A 17393-nucleotide genomic window follows, 5' to 3' on the forward strand; every position below is an offset into this window, starting at 1 on the left:
CCCGCGGCGGGCGGGTTCTGGAGACGCATCCCGGCTCCCGCCGGTGCCACCCGCGGAAAGGGAAAGGCCGCGATTGAGGGACAGCGCCGAGCTCTGCACCGCAGCGTGTTTATTGTCAGGGACGGCCGGTACCGGCCCCGCCGCCCTCGGGGCCGCGCCGCCGTGTGTGCCCCACAACCGGCGCCTGGGGAAGCCGCTCCTGCCCCCGGCAGGCTCCGGCGGGCCCGTCAGGAGATGAAGTGGGTCTGAGGGGTGATCTGTTCCAGCTTGTGGTCGGCCGGGTTCGCCGAGGCTTCGTAGTTGCAGATGGTGACCTCGTGGCGGTGAGCCTGGGTGGAGATGGAAGGTTTTAAATCCCGGGAAAAGCGGGATTGCAGCCCTTCCCACACTCTGGGTCCGCTCTCTCTCACCTCCGTCCACTCCCCCTTCAGGCCGATGTAAAAAATCTTGGTTGTCTCGGCCCCGAAGTTCTTTGGGAAGTGCATGGAGAGGTGGTAAACGTTGGAGAAACGGGCGATTCTGAAAGGAAACACACCCTGAGACCGCAGCTGCTGCTCCAGCACCTCCCCAGGCTCCCACACCGCCTGCAGCTCCCCCTGACCTCAGCCAGACTTGGCAGCAAGGGGGGTTTCCCTCACACCCCATGAGCTGGGGACAGGACACCAGGGTGATTGTGCACCCCGAGAATTCCTGGGGTGCCAGCCCAGCCAGCCCCAGGCTCTGGGAAGGACAGGACAGAGCTGGGGAGGCAAATCCTCCTGAGGCACTGCCCTGTGCTGAGCCTTCCCTGAATCTGGCAGCAGCCCCCTTGCCCCAGGCTCTGCCTCATACTTGGTGGGATATTCCAGCTCTCCCAGGGGATCCCGGCTCAGGCTGAAGGTCTGCTCTGCTTCCTTGGCTGTGTCATCAAAGGACATGTGAGGAATGTTCCTGAACCTGGCAGGACGAGGAGGAGAACCCAGGGAGTTATTAACAACAGGGCAGCTGATTGGATTCCACCCATTAACACTGGCCCCGGGTTCTCCTCAACAAAATACAGGATTGATTTGGTGTTGTCACAAGGGCAGCAGCTCCCCCCCAGAGCGGGCAGCCCCTGCATTTACTCACAGCCTCATCTCAGCCGGGTGTGTCCCGTCGTCCTCGCCCATCACAATGACTCCTTTCAGCTTCACGCTGCCCGTGAACCTGCCCAGACACACCGGCCTCACCTCTGTCCTGCCCCATCAGCCCCAGTGCCACGTTCCCAGGGGAGGGACAAGCCCTGCCAGCAGCCAGGACCGTGCCAGAGACCCTCAGGGATGGGACTCACGGGATGTTGAAGAGCAGCTCCTCATCATCATCGCTCTCCACGAACTGGGGAGAGACAAGAGCAGGTCAGGGGGTGCTGGGGGAGCACAGGGGGCAGCTGGCTGTTCAGGGGGACCTTGCTCACAGAATCCCAGGACATTTAGGATTGGAAAGGGCCTCTGGGGATCATCCGGAGGATGGGAGGGTCACCTGGGGCAGGTGACACAGGAACGCCTCCAGGTGGGTTTGGGATGTCCCCACAGAGGGAGACTCCAGCCCTCCCTGGGCAGCTGTTCCAGGGCTCTACCACCCTCATGGAGAGTTCTTTCTCATGTTGAGGTGGAACTTGTGGTTTAGTTTATGGCCCTTGCTCCTCGTCCTGTCACTGAACAGAGCCTGGCACCATCCTCTGACACCCCTGAGAGATGTTTTATGGATTGATGGGATCCCCTCTCAGCCTTCCCTCCTCCAGAATAACCAGGCCCAGCTCCCGCAGTCTCCCCTCATGAGGGCGATGCTCCAGACCCCAAAACCATCTTTGTGCCCTCTGCCGGACCCCCTCCAGCAGCTCCTTCTCCTCCCCTGAGAAGCCCAGGCCCGGACCGCGCCCTCCAGCCGTGCCTCCCTCGGAGCGAGCCGAGGTGCAGGATCCCCTCCCCGCCCTGCAGCCCGCCCTGTTCCCCCCGCCGCTCCCGGTCCCACCTGAGAGCGATCCCTGCGCTCCTCCCAGGGCCGGAACACGGTGGCTCCGGAGCCCTCGCGGCGCTCGTTGAGGCACTGCAGGCGCTGCCGGTCGATGCGCAGGTACAGCCCCCAGGCCGCGCCGCGCTCCGCCGCCTCCTCCCCGCAGCAGCGGCACCGGCCGGGCCCGTGCCCGTGCGCCATAGCCGCGCCGGCACCGCCCAGCGCGCATGCGCGGCGCCGAGACACGCCCACACGGCGCTGCGGGCACGCCCACAGCGCCTCAGACAACGCCCCGGTGCCGGGTAAGCCACGCCCACAATGCTCACAGGACACGCCCATCACCCTGAACGTCAAAGCATTTCAATTGGACACGCCCATAGGTCCATAATCACGCCCACACAAGCCTGTGATAGGGCCGTTGTGTTGTGGTCACGCCCATGTGGGCGTGGCTTGGCTCTGCACGTGCGGAGCCCGTGAGCCGCCCGGTGGTACCGGGGAGGGGTCCCGGTGATACCGGGGAGGGGTCCCGGGGGTCCCGGTGGGCCCAGCCCTGACCCCGCCCGGGGAATCGCGAAGCTGCTGCTTCCCCGCAAAGGCTCCGCGTGAATTCTCCGCCGGGATTGTTCCAAGGAACGGGAGCAGCGTCCCCGCCGGGATACCGGGCGGGATAGCGGAGTGGGATCCCGGAGCATCACCCTCCGAGGAGCCACGGAGTTTCCTAAAAGTGCGTTTAACATTCGTTGTCAGTGTCAGGAAAGAACGAGCAGCCACGGTCCAGTGTTTGGCTTTTATTGAGACATGATTCTCCTCTTTTTTTTTTTTTCATATAACTTATCTAATTAAAATATTCATCTTAGTTACCACAAAAAAAAAAAAATAAAAGGAACATAGAAAATTGTATATATACAGAGTTTGGGACCAAAATACAAATACGAGTCCAAGTCACTCCCCCTCCTCCTCCTCCTCCTCCCGTTACTCATCCTACAGGGATGGGGTGGGAGGGGGGAAGAGGCAGCTCTGTCCCGTCCTTCAGTGTGTGCTGGAGCACACAACAACTGCACAAGTGTCACAGGAAGGAGCCCTTTGATCCCAGACTTTGCGCTGTGTGTCCCCCAGGGAAATACCCCTGCTCTGCTCGCAGCTGAGGGCCGGCGCCCACCTCTCCCCAGGCTGGATTTAGTGTCTGAGCCAAAGGAAGGGAAGGGCCGGGGGTTGGCACCGCCCCTGAGGGAGCAGAGTCACGCCGGTGTCACCTCCCTGCAACGCCACAAACAGAACACGGACACAGCTGGCAAAGCCCGGAGCAAAGCAGCTGCTCTGAGAGGGAGAGAGCATCTCCCCAAAACAGCAAGGCTTGGGCCACACCCGCAGCCGAGTGTGGAGCTGTGATATCAATTCATTGGCAGTTCAGCAGTGCCCAGAGCCGTTCTCGGGCATGGCCCAGATCCTTTGCTCAAAGCTCCGTCGTGTCTGAACACGACGCCAGGCTCTGCTTCCCTCCCCTCTGTCCCTACCCCAAGTACAGAGGAGAAATAAACAGTAGCACAAACGCTCAGCAGAAGAGAATATATTGTTATCTAATTAAAAATACAGCAAAATTAAATACAGCAAAAAGAAAAAAAAAAAAGCAAGGAGAGTAAGGAGCCATTATTTTTACAGCACAACAACACACTGAAATGCTGCACGGTAACATTAAAGCATCTGGGACTGTAACAAACTTACAGCACGTGAGAGTCTGAGAACATTTTTCCAAGAATTTCCAACTAAACAAAGAACAGACCAAATAAACAGGAGACAGGTGTTCAGAATGGTTTCAAAGAAAGACATTTCTTTTAGAGGAGGAGGGGGGGAAAAAAAAAGGGGGGGAAAGAAACAAACAACCAAACAGAAACCAGAAGCAAAACAGGGATTTTTGTAGAGCCCTCCAGGGAGGACCCTTCACAGCAAGGTTTCCCCCGGTCAGTGCACACAGACAACTCCACCGGTTTGGGATTTGGCAGCCACGGAAAGCCAGCAGCAGAGCTTCTCAGGAGCTGCCAACAACAACAGCATCCACTACCAGCATCTTTTCCACCCAGACAGCAATGTCCTAGGGCAGCAAATATGGCTTGGAACAGGAGAATCCCTCCCCTCTCCGACCCCAGAGCCCTCCCAGAGAGGCCACGAGCCCTGGGGTATCCCCAGCCCCGTCCTCTGCTTGCACCACCCCGGGGGTTCCCTCTGGGGCAGCAGAAACGCAAGCAGAAACCTTCCCCAGACACACCCCACAAGCAGAAACCTTCCCAAGAGCACAGCACAGCTCCTGGCTGCGTCCAGCTGCCATCCTCACAGCCTCAGCAGGGCTCTGACCTCTCCAGGAGCTCCAGGGCACTCCCTGGCATCCCCATCCAGCACCTTCTCCTTCCTGAGCTCCAGCTCCTCACACCCCAGGTACAAGGGAGCCTTTGGAGCTCCTGCTCTGAAGGACACACACGTGTTACAACAGCCACATTCCGTTGCTCACTTCCCTCCAACCTCATTCAAGTGGTTTCAGGGTCAAAGACCAAAATCCTTGGGTTTTTCCAAAGAGGGGACAGAGCAAAACATACAGGGAAAAGACAGGATTTAGGCACCAGCTTCCCAACTGGAAATAAATCCTTTGCAATTCCACACAGAGAACGAGACAGAAGTATTCCTTCTTCCCACTAAAAGAGGCAAACGATGCCTTCACTGGTATTTAAAAACTGTTTTCCATTGCAAAGTTCCCTATCTCTCTCCAGATAAAAAGTTAAAATCTGACTTGGTGCACAGTAAAACTTCTCCCAAATCCCTGGCAGTTTTATTCCCAGTAGCCAGCAGAAGACAACAGCAGCAGAGGAAACGTCCCCCAAGGCTCTTGGCATCCCTGCAGGACCACAAAAGCACCTGTACAGGATCTACAGCAACAGCACAGAGAAGGTCAAGAGCTCAGATTTTATTGACACACACGAGCAGGGAGCAAAGCCTCAGGGCTGGATGCACTTGCCAAAGGACTGACAAGTGGCTGGGCCACTGGTCCTGCCTGTCCCAGAGTCTCCAGGTGAGACTTTGGGCCCAGCAGGTCCCAGATCACAGGAAAGGCTCCTGTGACACCCAGTGTCCACTCAGATGGATTCCAGCTCGAGTCACCAAGGCTGACCCCAGGACTGGGTTGGGAAGGCAGAGACTACTGGGAGCAACATAAATAATACAGCAGGGTAGAGGGGCAAAATATTAATTAAAACCATTTTATAATTTATTAAGAGGTTAAATAGTAAATAAGTCTCTGGATCTTCCACTCTCAGCAGGTGCCAAGATTTCACATTTTCCTGTGTCAGGAGATTCTGTACACCCTTCTTTCGATGGATGACAAAGCCAGAAACAGAATGTTGAGGACAGGGGGGGCTAAAAGAAAGGGGGTTGACACTGAGAAGGGGACCAGAATAAAAGATAAAATACTGTGCCGTCATCTTGTGCAGATCGAAGCTTCTCCCAGCAGCTGCAGCCTCCAAAGAGTTCAAAGATAAGGAAGGGCTGTTTGGGTACCTTCTCCCCCTTCAGTGCCACTCCTCCCCAAGAGAGAAAGGCCCAGCTCAGCTCTGCAAACTTATCTCCGAGAGAACCTGTTTTTGAAAGCTTTGATAGTCTTTGCCATCATTGGTGCAATTTCTGCAAAAGAGAAAGAAAAGAAAAAAAAAAAAAAAAACAAACCACTGAATCAAACAAAAAAGCCCCCACATGAAAGCAAAAGTGATAGATGGAAGAGCTGAGAGCAGCTGAAAGCTGCAGCCCTGGCAGACACGAGTGTTTGAGCGGGGCCCATCAGAGTTTTCAGGTCACAGACTGAGGAGAAGGCACTGCTTTCTGCACTGCACCAACACAGATCCCTGGTAAAACCCTCCCTGCTTCCTTCCCTGCTTCCTGCACTCCAATTCCAAACAGCTGGACACACACAAGGCAGCAGGAGGGCAAAGGTTCTGCCTCACTGGTACCATCGGGACAGGCTGATACAGTCAGCTCTGACCAGCTGAACCAGATGTTTCCCTTCTCTGTTCCTCATGCAACAAGTCTGAACAGATTCCTTAGGAAGAGGAGAGATACCAGCATCAACCCTCCTGCACAGCCTGGAATTCCCCCACAGCAGGAGCAGCTGTTAGTGAAGGAGAAGCTCTGAGAGACCACAGGGATGTCGTGCAGGTTGTACTTACTCTTCACAGGGGGTTTCCTGGGGTCGTAGGAGGAGAAGGTGCTACCTGAAGATGGGAGCGAGTGGGCACTGCTGGTGCTGGGCCCGTCGTAGGACTGCTCGTCACTGGCCCGAGCGTGGCTTTTGCTGGATGAGTACAGGACTGGTTTGATTCTGGAACAGACACAGGACAGCCATTTCCGTAAAGGGTTCACCGTGGTTTGAGGCAATGCTACAGACACTAGCCACGTTTGTAACAGCAGCAGGGCTGATGCAAGGTGGAACCAGCAGTGACCCTGATCTGCCTGGTTCCCAGCAGGAAACAGGTGATAACAGTTACAAGTTTCCCTGCAAAGGAGCTCCCAGACACTTAGTATTCTTTCCTGAGCTTCAGGGGGCAGCTGGCAGGAGGCCCTGAGCAGAAAGTGCTACAGAGAAACACTCACTTGGTCTTCTCTGGCAGAAGAGGGCCCCCAGTTCCAAACTTCTCCTGTCTCCTCCGAACATCCCGAGGGGGCTTCGCTGCGGAGTTCACAAATGCCATCTTGGCCACTCTCCCTGCAAGAGGACGGAGGGAAACATCACTTACATCCAGCTGGCTATAAGGGAGGCTCCTCACTGCTTGTCTTACTACTGACAGTTCATTCACTTCGTCCCAATCCATTCCAAAGAAACAGTGACAGTCTCCTTCCTAAGGTCTGAGCCTCTCGCAGTGAGAAATCAGACCGATCCGCCCCACAGTTCTCATAATGTTCACCCAAAACCCAGGAATGTTTCCCCCCACTCTGGTTCTCTTCCATGCCAGCACGGAGAAGCCACATGAAGAAACAGGAGCCTACTCATCACTGCTGGAAAATAACGAGCTGCATCAACACCACCACGGATGAAAGCAAGACACCGCTGAACCACGAAGCAAAGGCAAGCACACAGAGCCAAGCGGCTCCTAAACTGGACTGGTTTTAAGGCCAAGTGGCCTCCCTGAGCCCCACCTTTGGGTTTGTTGGCATGGGCAGAGCCGATGTTGCGCGCCAGCATGAGCAGGCGCTGCTCGCGCGCGTCGTGCAGCCGCAGGTACATCTCCCGCCACGACTCGAACTCCTCGGGCTTCTCGTTCTTGAAGTCTCGCAGGCAGTGGTTGTGCCACAGCTGGTCCGTGTCCTCCACCAGCACCTGAAGCAAACCCACACAGAGCTGGGATCCCTCCTGACTCCTCCAGTCCCCTTTCCCTCGGCACCAGCTCGGTATCACTGGAATTCCGTCCGCGTGCAGCGAAGCCAGGAACTCCGGACTAGCAAAAGGCACCTCTTGCCATGAAAAACCTTTGTTTGCTATTCCGCTCTTGCAGGTGAGGACAGCCCTGCACGTCACATCCCTTCTCCCAGGCCAAGACACTCACATGGTTACACTCCTCGATGCGATACAGCTGCTCCGGGGTGCACCTCTCCAATACCGGCTCCAGCACGGAGAAAGGGACACCACCCACTTCGTAGATTGCTAGAGAGAAGCAAGAAGCACAGGGTATTCATTATTCCTGCTCCTCCCTTGCCACAGAAAGGGCTTGACACCTTGAAACGCAGTGGAAAAACTGCAGTGTTGCGCAACACCACACAGGATGAGGGCAGAGAAAGGAACCTCAGGCACTGATATCTCCATGTTAAGAAATGTCCATGCAAGCCCCGTTTGCCACAATTCCCAGTGCTTGAAATCATCCTGGGTGCTGATCCCTGCAGCACCTGGACTTCCAGTGGGATTTATGCCATATTTGTGGCAAGGGGGAACTGCTGGGGTCTGCACCAACAAGTTGCCAAAATCTCAGTGCACGTGCACAGTGAGTCTGAGACAGGGAAAGGTACTTACAGTCGATGTTGTTACTGAGGACCCTGATACACTGCTGGTACAGGGACATCATCTTTGGGAGGTAGGCAGTTTTGGAGCCAGAGTACACCTGCATTTTGGAATTTAACCTTCGGCCTGTGAAACCCGCTTCGCTCTCCTCCACTGGCGAGGACACTGCTGTGGAGGGAAACGCTTGGAGTGAGCAGGGGACGGAGGAAAGAAAGAGCCTGTCCTGATAAATGGCACAGGAGGCACAAATTGGGAGTCACCCAGAAGTGACCTTAAGGGCAAAGTCTTCTCCAAAAGACCTGCAGAGCAAGTTCAGGAAGGGCAAGTCCAAAGCCCGAGCCCCAGAGAAGGATCCTTCACATTTCTGATGGAGCACGTGGGAAGCAGCTGCTTTTTTGTCTGAAACCTCTGCCCTTGGCTGAACCCAGCCAGCATCCACTCCTGCTCTCTCCCACAATCTGGCTCATTCCAAACCCATTCTCCTGCTCAACATACCTTTCCTTTTTGTCTGGGAGCAGGTGATGGACTCAATCGAGGGAAGAGGACGATAATTGGCCTGGATGGGGGGCAGGGGGATGTCTGGTAACGTCGGTACCACATCGAAAATTATCTGGAAGGAGAGGATGTACATGGAATAAACCAGGGATACAGCAGAATGTGACATTCCATCAGTGTACAAACGGCACTGAACTCTGGGGTTTTTTGCTTATTTGGAATAAACCACCCAATGCTGCTCAGTTTGCACCAGGGAACCACCTCAGGGGGTGGCCGCCAATAGGAAGAAGCTGAAATTTGGGATCTGAATCATTCAGCACCTTCCAGAAAGAGCCATCCATATTTTTAACCTATTCAGGACAAGCAGAAGCATTTCCTTGTCCTCAAACACTCATTTGCCAGTTCTGCCTCTTCTCCTCTTCCTGCAAAAGACTTTGCACTGGTGGAGGAGAAGGGAACCTCAGAAACCGAGGGCAACTGAAAACTTTTGATATTGAGTTTTAGGAAGCACTTACTAGAATGAAGGGCAAAGCAGGATTTAAAATGCTGTTGAACCTTATAAAAACCACTTTGTGAAGAGCCAGATGTTTCAAAGTTGGGCAAAGAGGTGAAACAGTAAAGATTTTCCATATCAGTCCCTATTTATGCAGCAAACCCTGGCACCCATGTGACAAAGGATCTCTACAGAAATATTGCTCATTTTCCAGGCTTTCACAAAAGAAGGTCTGTGCTCTGGAATGAGCTGCCTTGTACCACCAGTTCTCCCATTTCTGGACACTAAAAAAGGTCCATTTTAGAGAGTCATAAATATTTGAGAGGGGAGACATGGGAACTTTGTCAGCAGGAGATGCACTGCAAACTGGGCTGGATTCTAAGCTCACACCCACAGACACTCTGCCTTCTTACCAAACCTTACCCTCTTTGGTTTAGGAGGCTCTGGGGGTTTCTTCTCTGCCTTTTTCTCACTTGTTCTCTTGTGGCTTGGACTCTTCTGACTGGAGCTCGAGCTGTTGGTACTGGCTTTGGAGCCGTTCTGTTTGCTGTGCCCTCGGTCTTTGTCCCCAGCTGACCCAGCCGAGGCTTTGACCACTTTCTTTTTCTTTTTCTGGGGCTGGTCATAGCTGAGATACGACTCAAACGACATTGTAGGTTGTTCAAACTCATCCTCTGCTTCCCCCTCCCCAGAATTTGAGGAAAAACCCACTGACTTTTTGTCCACGTTGGAGATTTTGCGCTTCCCCTCCGACAACTTTAAGCTCCCAGAACCCCCCTTTTCCTTGATCCTATTGCCTGAGTCACTCTCAGCTTTCCGTTTCTCTGAGTTCGAGCTCTCCAGGCCTTGCTTGGACTTTTCCAATTTGCTCTTCTCAGAGTCCCGATGCTTTTGCTTCTTGACATGGTTGTCCAAAGATTCCTCCAAGGGCGGCAACGAGTGCGACTTCTCCTTCCTGGAAGCGCCGCTCTCCCGGTTCTTCTCCTTTTTGGTGCCCTCTGACGTCCTCTGCTTCTCCTTGCCCGCCGCTGCCACGGAGGATTCTCGGAGCTGCTCTTTAAAAGAAGCCTTGTGCAACCTCTCTGGGCTGAAGGCAGAGGTCCTGTCGTCCCCTCTGCCATCGAGTCGCTGCTTCTTGTGCGAGGATTTGTGCTCTCTGCTCCGGCTGCCGTTCCCTTTGTCGCAGAAATTGCCGGAGCCGCGCTCCCGGCCCGCCCCCAGCTTCTCCTGGAGACCATGGCCTTTAGTGGCTTTCCGATGGAATAGCGCTGGTTCTTCCTGCTCCTCAGAGGCGTAAGGGTCCGTGTCCACGTCCTGAGGGCTCTCACTGGGCTCAGGTGACACAGCTTGTCCACAGTCCGAGTACTCGTGGTCTGAAGAGAGCACCGGGGAGGATCTGCCCCAGCCCTTCCCCTGGTGGCTGCTATAGCCGTAAGTCTCGTGGGCTCTCTCAGGCCTAGGATACCTTTTGGACTTCTTTTCCCTATGATCTGGGCTATAGGACTGGCTGCAAGAAGGCTGGAAGGGTTCTGAGTAATCCTGATCAGCCTCCTCATCCTCTCTGAGGGAGGATTCCTGATGCCTTTTGCTCGAGCTGCTCCTCTCATAGTCACGGTCTTCAGAGTCCAGGTTACTTCTGAAGGGAGAAGAAACCAAAAAGAGTTAGATTAATTCTGCCCAACATGAATGAAAAGAGCCATTCCCTGGACTGGGACACCTCTCACAGAAGACCAGGGTTGTATCTGGTAGCTTTGTGGCAAAAATCCCATTGAATCTCTATGGAACAGCAACAATCAGGGATTTAAAAAAACTGCATTTCTAGTGCAAGAGTTGATGAAGCACTTTCATCAGGACTAGAGACAGAACCTTCTCTGTGCCTACACACTCCTGGCTGTGTGATGCTGTGGGAAATGTCCCCCAGTTCAACACGTGGGAATACCACTCCTTTAAATTCCTATCAATAACTGGGCCTCTATCACTCAAATCTATTTGATCTCTGCTGGGTTCAACACAGCTTTGTTACTGCCACATGCCTGCTGGCAATAACTTCCAGTTTCCAGAGGATTCTGGCTCATAAAAGCATTCTTTCAAATTTCTTGGGCCTAGAACTTCCTGTCTTCAGAACCATAAAATGGGAAGCAAGCAGATTGCATCTTTTGCTTTATTAAGGGCACTTTTATTGGCATCTCCTGTTAATCTCTTAATCAAACTGCAAATTCTTGAAAGTTGGCCCCAACTTCCACGTGAAACTGCAGCTGTCATCATCCCAACACTCCAGAGCCAGCAAAGGCAGGAAGTTTCTGCCAAAGCAAGGCAAAACCCCCAGGCAGGCAGAGTCCACATATTGGTTTTACAAGTTTTTCCAGAGCCTTGGCCAGAGAGGTTTGAAATCTCCACTGAAAAAACATTCCCAAAGCTCATCCACGGGGCTCACTCACCGCTCTGCCTCCTGGGCCACGGGCACCAGCTTCTTCCACCTGGCCACCAGGTCCTTGGCAAAGTCTCCCACGAGCTCGTGTTTCCTCAGGCTGTTCACAGTCTTCCCAACTCCTGTCTCCTTCAGGAGAGAGCCAGGAATCCATCTTAGCAAAACAGGAATTCTCACCCCTGCTGAACTCCCTAAAGAGTCAACGAAATCAACACACTCCCTACCGCTGCGAGGGAGAAAGTTCCCTGATCTAACAGCGAAAGTATCACTTTTATTATGTTTTCAGCTGCTTTAGATCACTCACTACGTGTAAATCAAAGAGTTCATCCTACCTTAGTCAAACACTAATTATTCCTATTAATAACCCAAGTCAGTATTTACCATGAGAGCTGGCAAGTTTGAAGACAGAAGCCATTAAAAACCGTAAGGATTAGCACTTCCTCATTTCCTGCTGATTTGTTGTTGCTGGGATCTGCTCCAGCTCTCGTATCCCAGTCGGGAGTTCAGCTTTTGGGAGAACCGAGCGTGACAAACTGTCCTCCACGGCTCCCCACCTGCCCTGGCACGCTCCTAACCCGTGCCTGGCACTTCCAGAGCCTTATCACAATCACGCCCATGGCACTGGGCTGCAGCAGGTGGCCACGGCAACACACCCTGTTCCAGGGAAAACAGCTCTGCCCAGGACTCGACAGACACCGTGAAAAGCCCCAGAGATTTCACAGCACTTACCACGAGAATGTCAACTGTGATGGGTAACTCTGACAGCCTCTTCAGACTCTTCAGCAGCTGTGGAGACAAGAGGAGAAGCGTTCAGGGTTGTCACAGGGAACCACAGACGGGGATCAGGGAGGGAGAAAATGCTGCACTGCCTGAGAGCTCGTTAGGAAGATCCAAGTGGCTGACAAGCTGTTGTCTCGCTCCAAAAAAGCTGAACACCAGGGCCAACTGCAAAAAAACCTTGTCTCTGCCCACAAGGGCCCACCTGAAAATCTTGTAACACACTCAAACATTAACGTTTGCTTCACACGGGACTTAAATCTGGCTTAAAGCACTGGGAACAGAAACACACAGCAAGGGGAAGAAAGGACTTGGAATCCTGTGACTGTCAGAAAGTGGTGGTGGGATCACACCCCTTGGCAAGAGGGGTGGGAACAAACCAAAATAAAAAGATTTCTAGATGCTTTGAAAGACCTAAGAGGGGAACCTGTGTCTCCAATGCCAACAGGCTCTCTTCAGTCAGGTGCTAAAACAGCACCTGATCCCTTCCAAATTCCCTCTCTTTTCCCTTCTCCAAATACCAGGGAAGTGTTTTTTTCCTCCACACACCCCAAGCAAGGCTCTGCCAGCACCTTCAGCTGCTCCATGGGACAGGGTGGGACAAGGAGCCCTCTCCAACGAGGAGCTGGAGGAGTTTGGCAACAAGAAACAGCCTCAAGCTGCACCAGGGGAGGTTCAGGTTGGACACCAAGAGAAATTTCTTCAGGAAAGGGTGGCCAGGCATGGGATTGGACTGCCCAGGGAGGTGGTGGAGTCACCATCTCTGGAGGTGTTGAAGGATTGACCAGCCATGGCGCTCTGGGCTGGTTGACAAGGCAGGGATCGGTCACAGGCTGGACTCGATGATCCTGGAAGTCTTTTCCAACCATAATGATTGTGGGATTCTAAGTGAAGGGGATGTTCCTGTACCTCTGGCAGCCAGGTGGTTTGGGACATGGCCTCACCACGATGCCTGTTGGCTCTGTAGCTACAGCACATGGTGGAACACGTCTGACAGCACTGTTGCCCCTCACATCATTTCCCACAGCTCAGCTATAGCCACAGTCCAGCCTCATCAGCATTCCCATTATTATAGCCCCTATACAGCCCGGGCTGTGCTCAGCACTCCTATGCTATATGCCATACAAAGGGCTGCCCCTGATCCAGAAGATCTTCTCTTTAAAGCACTGTGCTCGTGCTCAAATCAGCACTGTCAGCCTAAGCTGACACCCAGTCACCCCCACGGGCACCGTGCAAGGATCAGACAGGTCCGCAGGTTTCCTTCCTGTGGAGGGAAGTGAGTCCCTTTACCCTGCTTGAGGAGTGCTCTTGCCTTCAAAGAGGAAACACTCCTCGACACCCAGAGAAGCAAAACCGCAACTTCTGCTCACTAGAAACCATTCCTTTCTGTTTCGGACCTAATAGCTGTGACAGAAGGTTTCGGTTTTCTTGGTTTAGAAGAGTGGAACACTGATACCAAGAGTGGCGACTGTTGCCTTGCCAGCACAGCTGCTCCACAAGGGCACTGGCAACTGAAGCCATGGAACCAAAGGCAGCAGGGACAGGACCCAGCTCTGCTGCCTCTCCCCGGACTGCCTGCCACAGTTCAGGGGTCAAGATCCCTCCGGGAAGGCCAAAATCCTTCTGGGATTGGTAATAAAGGAGTTGGGACTTGTATGTGCAGAGGGGACAGGAAGGAAAAGAAGGATGGATTCTTATACTCGACAGAAAAAGAATAAACCAGGACAATATTAAAGCAACAGCATCTCTGTGAGCTAATTAAATTCCTAGAAAGGTTTTTTTTTTTCAGAGCTTACAAAATCCCACTGTGAGAGTAAGAACCAAAGGAGAACTCATTCCTGGTATCCCTAAATCCTCCCAAGTATTTTCTAGCTACACCCCACTGTAGCATCTCCCACAGTTCTGTTTGCTCTTTAGTTATTTGTTGCCTTCAGGGCCGGATTCCAGGAAGAGAAGTGCAGTTCTCAATGGGAATGCTGTTCTCAGTGTGGTTGGAGTCCAGGGGAGCCACACACTTGATCCAGAACACGTCTCACGAGGAGCTGAGTTATTCCACAGCCACTGCCGTCGGTTCCTCTGTGGAACACAGGTCCTGGTGCATGAGATCCACCAAGTGACACAACTTTGATCCAGTGGGGCTTAAAAACTCGTACTAAGCTTTATTTCCTTTGGGAACAAGCTGATGGAGTTCATCCCACTGAGGCTTTAGGGGACATCAGGAAGAATTTTGGACAACAGGAGGAATTTCTTCTCAGAAAGGTGGTCAGGCATTGGAAGGAGGTGGTGGAGTCTCCATCCCTGGATGTGTTCAAGAAACAACTCAGTGTGGAACTCAGTTGATATGGAAGGTTCAAGCAAAGGTTGGACTCGATCCTGGAGGTCTTTTCCGAGCCGTAACAATCCTGGGATTCTAAATCTGGCAGCTCGTCTTGGAAATAACAAAGATCATACAACTCCTGCGAGGAAAAGGCGACCAGGTGGGAGACAGAAAACACCAGGCTCGTGTCCAGTGAGACACAAAGCTCTCGTAAAACACCCCAGGGCAGGGCTTCAGTCAGTCAAGACACAGCCCATAAAACCTTCCCCGAGCTCCAGCTCCAATCAAGTTCTGTTGAACATGGGTGGATTGTTTCCTTCGTCTGGAAGAAGGCAGCCAGACCGTTACGACACTAAAAACACACACTAATATCAGATTGCTCCAGCACAGCCCAGCTGCTTCTCCTCCGTGAAGATGCTCATGTTTTCCTTCTCCTCTTTCTTCCCACAGCCCTGGAGCAGAGCTTGTACCTCCTCTGCTGGAAAAAAAGGGACTTTTTCCAAACCATGACAGCACTGTCCAAGATTTCACTCGCACTGTGCCGTGCCAGCAGCCCAAATTTCACCCGAAACCAGTAACAACAACACTTTACACCTTCCAGCAAGGCAGAGAGTTTGTACACGATACCGGGCAAATATTATTCTTTCACATTCCTGATAAAATATTTTGAAAGGACCAGGCAAAAAAAGTGAGGAGTGGAAATGGTGTTAAGGGTGGGCAGCACCCAGGGATACTGTGGATTTGTCCTGCTGATGGGGTAAAATTTCTTCAACAGGAAGGTCCTCCCAAGACCTATCAAGAGAATGCAATGGCAACTGAATTCAGGCTTTAAACCACTAATGCTTCCAGGATGTGGTTGGAAAAGTATCAGGAATAAAGAATATAGGTCACAGGACCTTTCTGCTGGGGAAGAAAACAGGTTTTCAAGTCATTACCCGGCTTTACCTCCTCTGCCTGCCCTTGCAAAACCGCCCAGGAACAGCAGAGCAAGAAACGACTTTGCACCACGAGGTCACTGGAGAAAGAGTCGGGCTGTGCAAACACTGCCCCGAGACTTGCAGTGCTCCAGAAACACACCAGCAGTTCTTGCCCTGAACTCACACAAGGGTCAGGGAACAGCAGCACTAATTCTCTGTGCACAGAGCACTCAGGCAGTATTTGAAGTTTTGCCCATGGTCTCAGCAGCACGAAGCTCAGAGCCCCTGGAACTGACTCCTTGGCAGTCCCTCAGCTCCGTGTTTGGGGCTCCAGCAGTTAAACGCTGCTCTGGTGCTGGCTGGGAGGGGGAGAAGAGTAACCAGATCCCATTGCCTCAGCCCCAGCCAGGCTGGAGCTCCTACAGGGGCTCCCATTTCAAAGGGTCAGAACCCGAGCATCCTCCCCTCTTCCTGGGTGGTGGGAGATCTCGGGAAGCGAGTAGTGCAGGTGTTAGTCTCAGTGAAACAGAGAGAGCCCAGCACGGAGCAGCTGCACAGCCCTGCCTGCCTCCTCTTTCACCTGAATCACACAAAACTTGAACCGAACACGTGTGAGTACTCTCAACAGATGCTCCCCCGTTTCAAACCGGAGAACGGAGTGACAGCACGCCCGAGTTCAACCATAATTCCAAATTTCACCAGAAAAAAAACAGCTCTGAGCGCTGGTGCCCGGCAGGACAGTCGCTGTCACCAGCCGAGTATCACCGGTCACAGCGAGCCCCGGGCAGGTCGGGGCAGCACCGCGGGCAGAACGTGTTGGCAGCGGGCACATTCCCTCGTGGAGAGGGGCAAAAAATGCCCCAAGGCCAGCGGGAACGGAGGCGACAGGAGCCGGCTCCGGCCCGGGAGCGGCGTCCAGCCAGCCCCGCGGCGGTGCCTCCCTGCGTGGGCTCCCGGGCACCGCCACCCAACACGTCACCAGGACAAGGCTCTTCCGCCGACTTCCTGCCCTGCCACGGGGACCCCAAAAGGAACCCCAAAAGGGACCGCTGCTCCCCACTGCCACGGGGACACCCCCCGCGGGCCCCCTGCCTGCCACAGTGGCGGTAGGACCTGCCGTGGGACCCCTGCCACCACCCCCAGCCTGTCACGGGGGGACCCCACAAAGGACCCCCGCGGCCTGCGAGGCGGGGACAAGCCCCGGGCAGCCCGCACGCCTCACGCCGCGGCCCCGGCCGGGCACGGAGCTCCAGGCAGGGGAAGCCCCGGCGGAGGGAGGCCCTGCCCCGCTCCCCGCGCACTCCCGACCCTCCGTCCCCACCGCTGAGGCCCCGGCGGGCTAAGGCAGCCCTCCGCATCACCTTCTTGGGCTCGGCGCTGCCCGCCAGCCGAGCCTGGAGCCGGCCCACAACTTCCAGCACCGACTCCGCCATGTTTACTGCTGGAGAGCCGGCGGCGGCGGAAGCGGCTTCAGCGGCCGCCGGGCCCACGGCGCTGCCCCGCCGCCGCCGCCATCTTGGCTGCGGGCAGGAAGCGGAAGCGGCGCGGCGCGGCCTCGGCCATGGCGGGTGCGGGCACAGGGCGGCGCCATGTTGGGGACTGGCAGCGGCGGTGGGTGGCGCCATCTTGAGTGCTGGCGGGGCCGCCCTGAGGCTGTCGAGTTGGTACTTGCTCCGCTCTTACAAAATCCTTCGCTGTCACAGAATCCCAGAGGAGTTGCGGTTGGAAAGGACCTCTGGAGATCGTTCCTGTCAAACCTCGAGTGGCACAAGAACGCCTCCAGGTGGGTTTGGGTTGTCCCCACAGGGGGAGACGCCACACGCTCCCTGGGCAGCTGTTCCAGGGCTCTGCCGCCCTCATGGAAAGAAGTTCTTCCTCGTGTTGAGGTGGAACTGGTGGTTTAGTTCATGGTCGTTGCTCCTCATCCTGTCTTTGGGCACCACTGAACAGAGTTTGGCACCGTCCTC

At 54.2% G+C, this 17393-nt stretch overlaps 2 protein-coding genes across 3 annotated transcripts; both read right to left on the reverse strand.

The window, feature by feature from the left end:
* Window positions 1-94: 94 nt before the first annotated feature.
* On the reverse strand, window positions 95-2209 carry PITHD1 (PITH domain containing 1). Of its 2 annotated transcripts, XM_066204301.1 has the most exons (6): window positions 1990-2209; window positions 1310-1353; window positions 1108-1185; window positions 832-936; window positions 411-519; window positions 95-329 (listed from the first exon to the last, which is right to left on the reverse strand). In XM_066204301.1, the coding sequence occupies exons 1-6, from the start codon at window positions 2170-2172 to the stop codon at window positions 228-230; spliced, it is 621 nt and encodes a 206-aa protein (XP_066060398.1). In that variant the 5' UTR covers window positions 2173-2209; the 3' UTR covers window positions 95-227. The 2 variants fall into 2 exon arrangements, with proteins under 2 accessions (XP_066060398.1, XP_066060399.1); XM_066204302.1 differs by lacking the exon at window positions 832-936.
* A 535-nt stretch (window positions 2210-2744) lies between these two features.
* ELOA (elongin A) lies at window positions 2745-16940 on the reverse strand. The gene is made up of 11 exons (XM_066204343.1): window positions 16788-16940; window positions 12145-12201; window positions 11426-11544; window positions 9411-10623; window positions 8495-8609; window positions 8012-8167; window positions 7551-7648; window positions 7144-7324; window positions 6601-6712; window positions 6177-6328; window positions 2745-5637 (listed from the first exon to the last, which is right to left on the reverse strand). Exons 1-11 carry the CDS (start codon window positions 16857-16859, stop codon window positions 5576-5578), a joined length of 2337 nt encoding a protein of 778 aa, XP_066060440.1. The 5' UTR covers window positions 16860-16940; the 3' UTR covers window positions 2745-5575.
* Between the last annotated feature and the right edge of the window lie 453 nt (window positions 16941-17393).

This window comes from Chamaea fasciata, unplaced genomic scaffold (assembly GCF_029207755.1).
Source record: "Chamaea fasciata isolate MVZ Bird 193981 ecotype frontalis unplaced genomic scaffold, bChaFas1.0.hap1 SCAF_26, whole genome shotgun sequence".
In the NCBI taxonomy this organism is placed as follows: Eukaryota; Metazoa; Chordata; class Aves; order Passeriformes; family Sylviidae; genus Chamaea; species Chamaea fasciata.

Bases quoted from the DNA above. Each gene is read 5' to 3' on its own strand.
- PITHD1 (XM_066204301.1), bottom strand. From the start codon at position 2,172: ATGGCGCACGGGCACGGGCCCGGCCGGTGCCGCTGCTGCGGGGAGGAG. The intron at 1,354-1,989 runs GTGGGACCGGGA...GTCTCTCCCCAG, and splicing joins AGCGCAGGGATCGCTCTCAG to TTCGTGGAGAGCGATGATGA. The intron at 1,186-1,309 runs GTGAGTCCCATC...GTGTCTGGGCAG, and splicing joins GAGCTGCTCTTCAACATCCC to GTTCACGGGCAGCGTGAAGC.
- ELOA (XM_066204343.1), bottom strand. From the start codon at position 16,859: ATGGCGGAGTCGGTGCTGGAAGTTGTGGGCCGGCTCCAGGCTCGGCTG. The intron at 11,545-12,144 runs GTAAGTGCTGTG...TCTCTCCTGAAG, and splicing joins TCACAGTTGACATTCTCGTG to GAGACAGGAGTTGGGAAGAC. The intron at 6,329-6,600 runs GTGAGTGTTTCT...TGTCTGTTCCAG, and splicing joins CTTCTGCCAGAGAAGACCAA to AATCAAACCAGTCCTGTACT.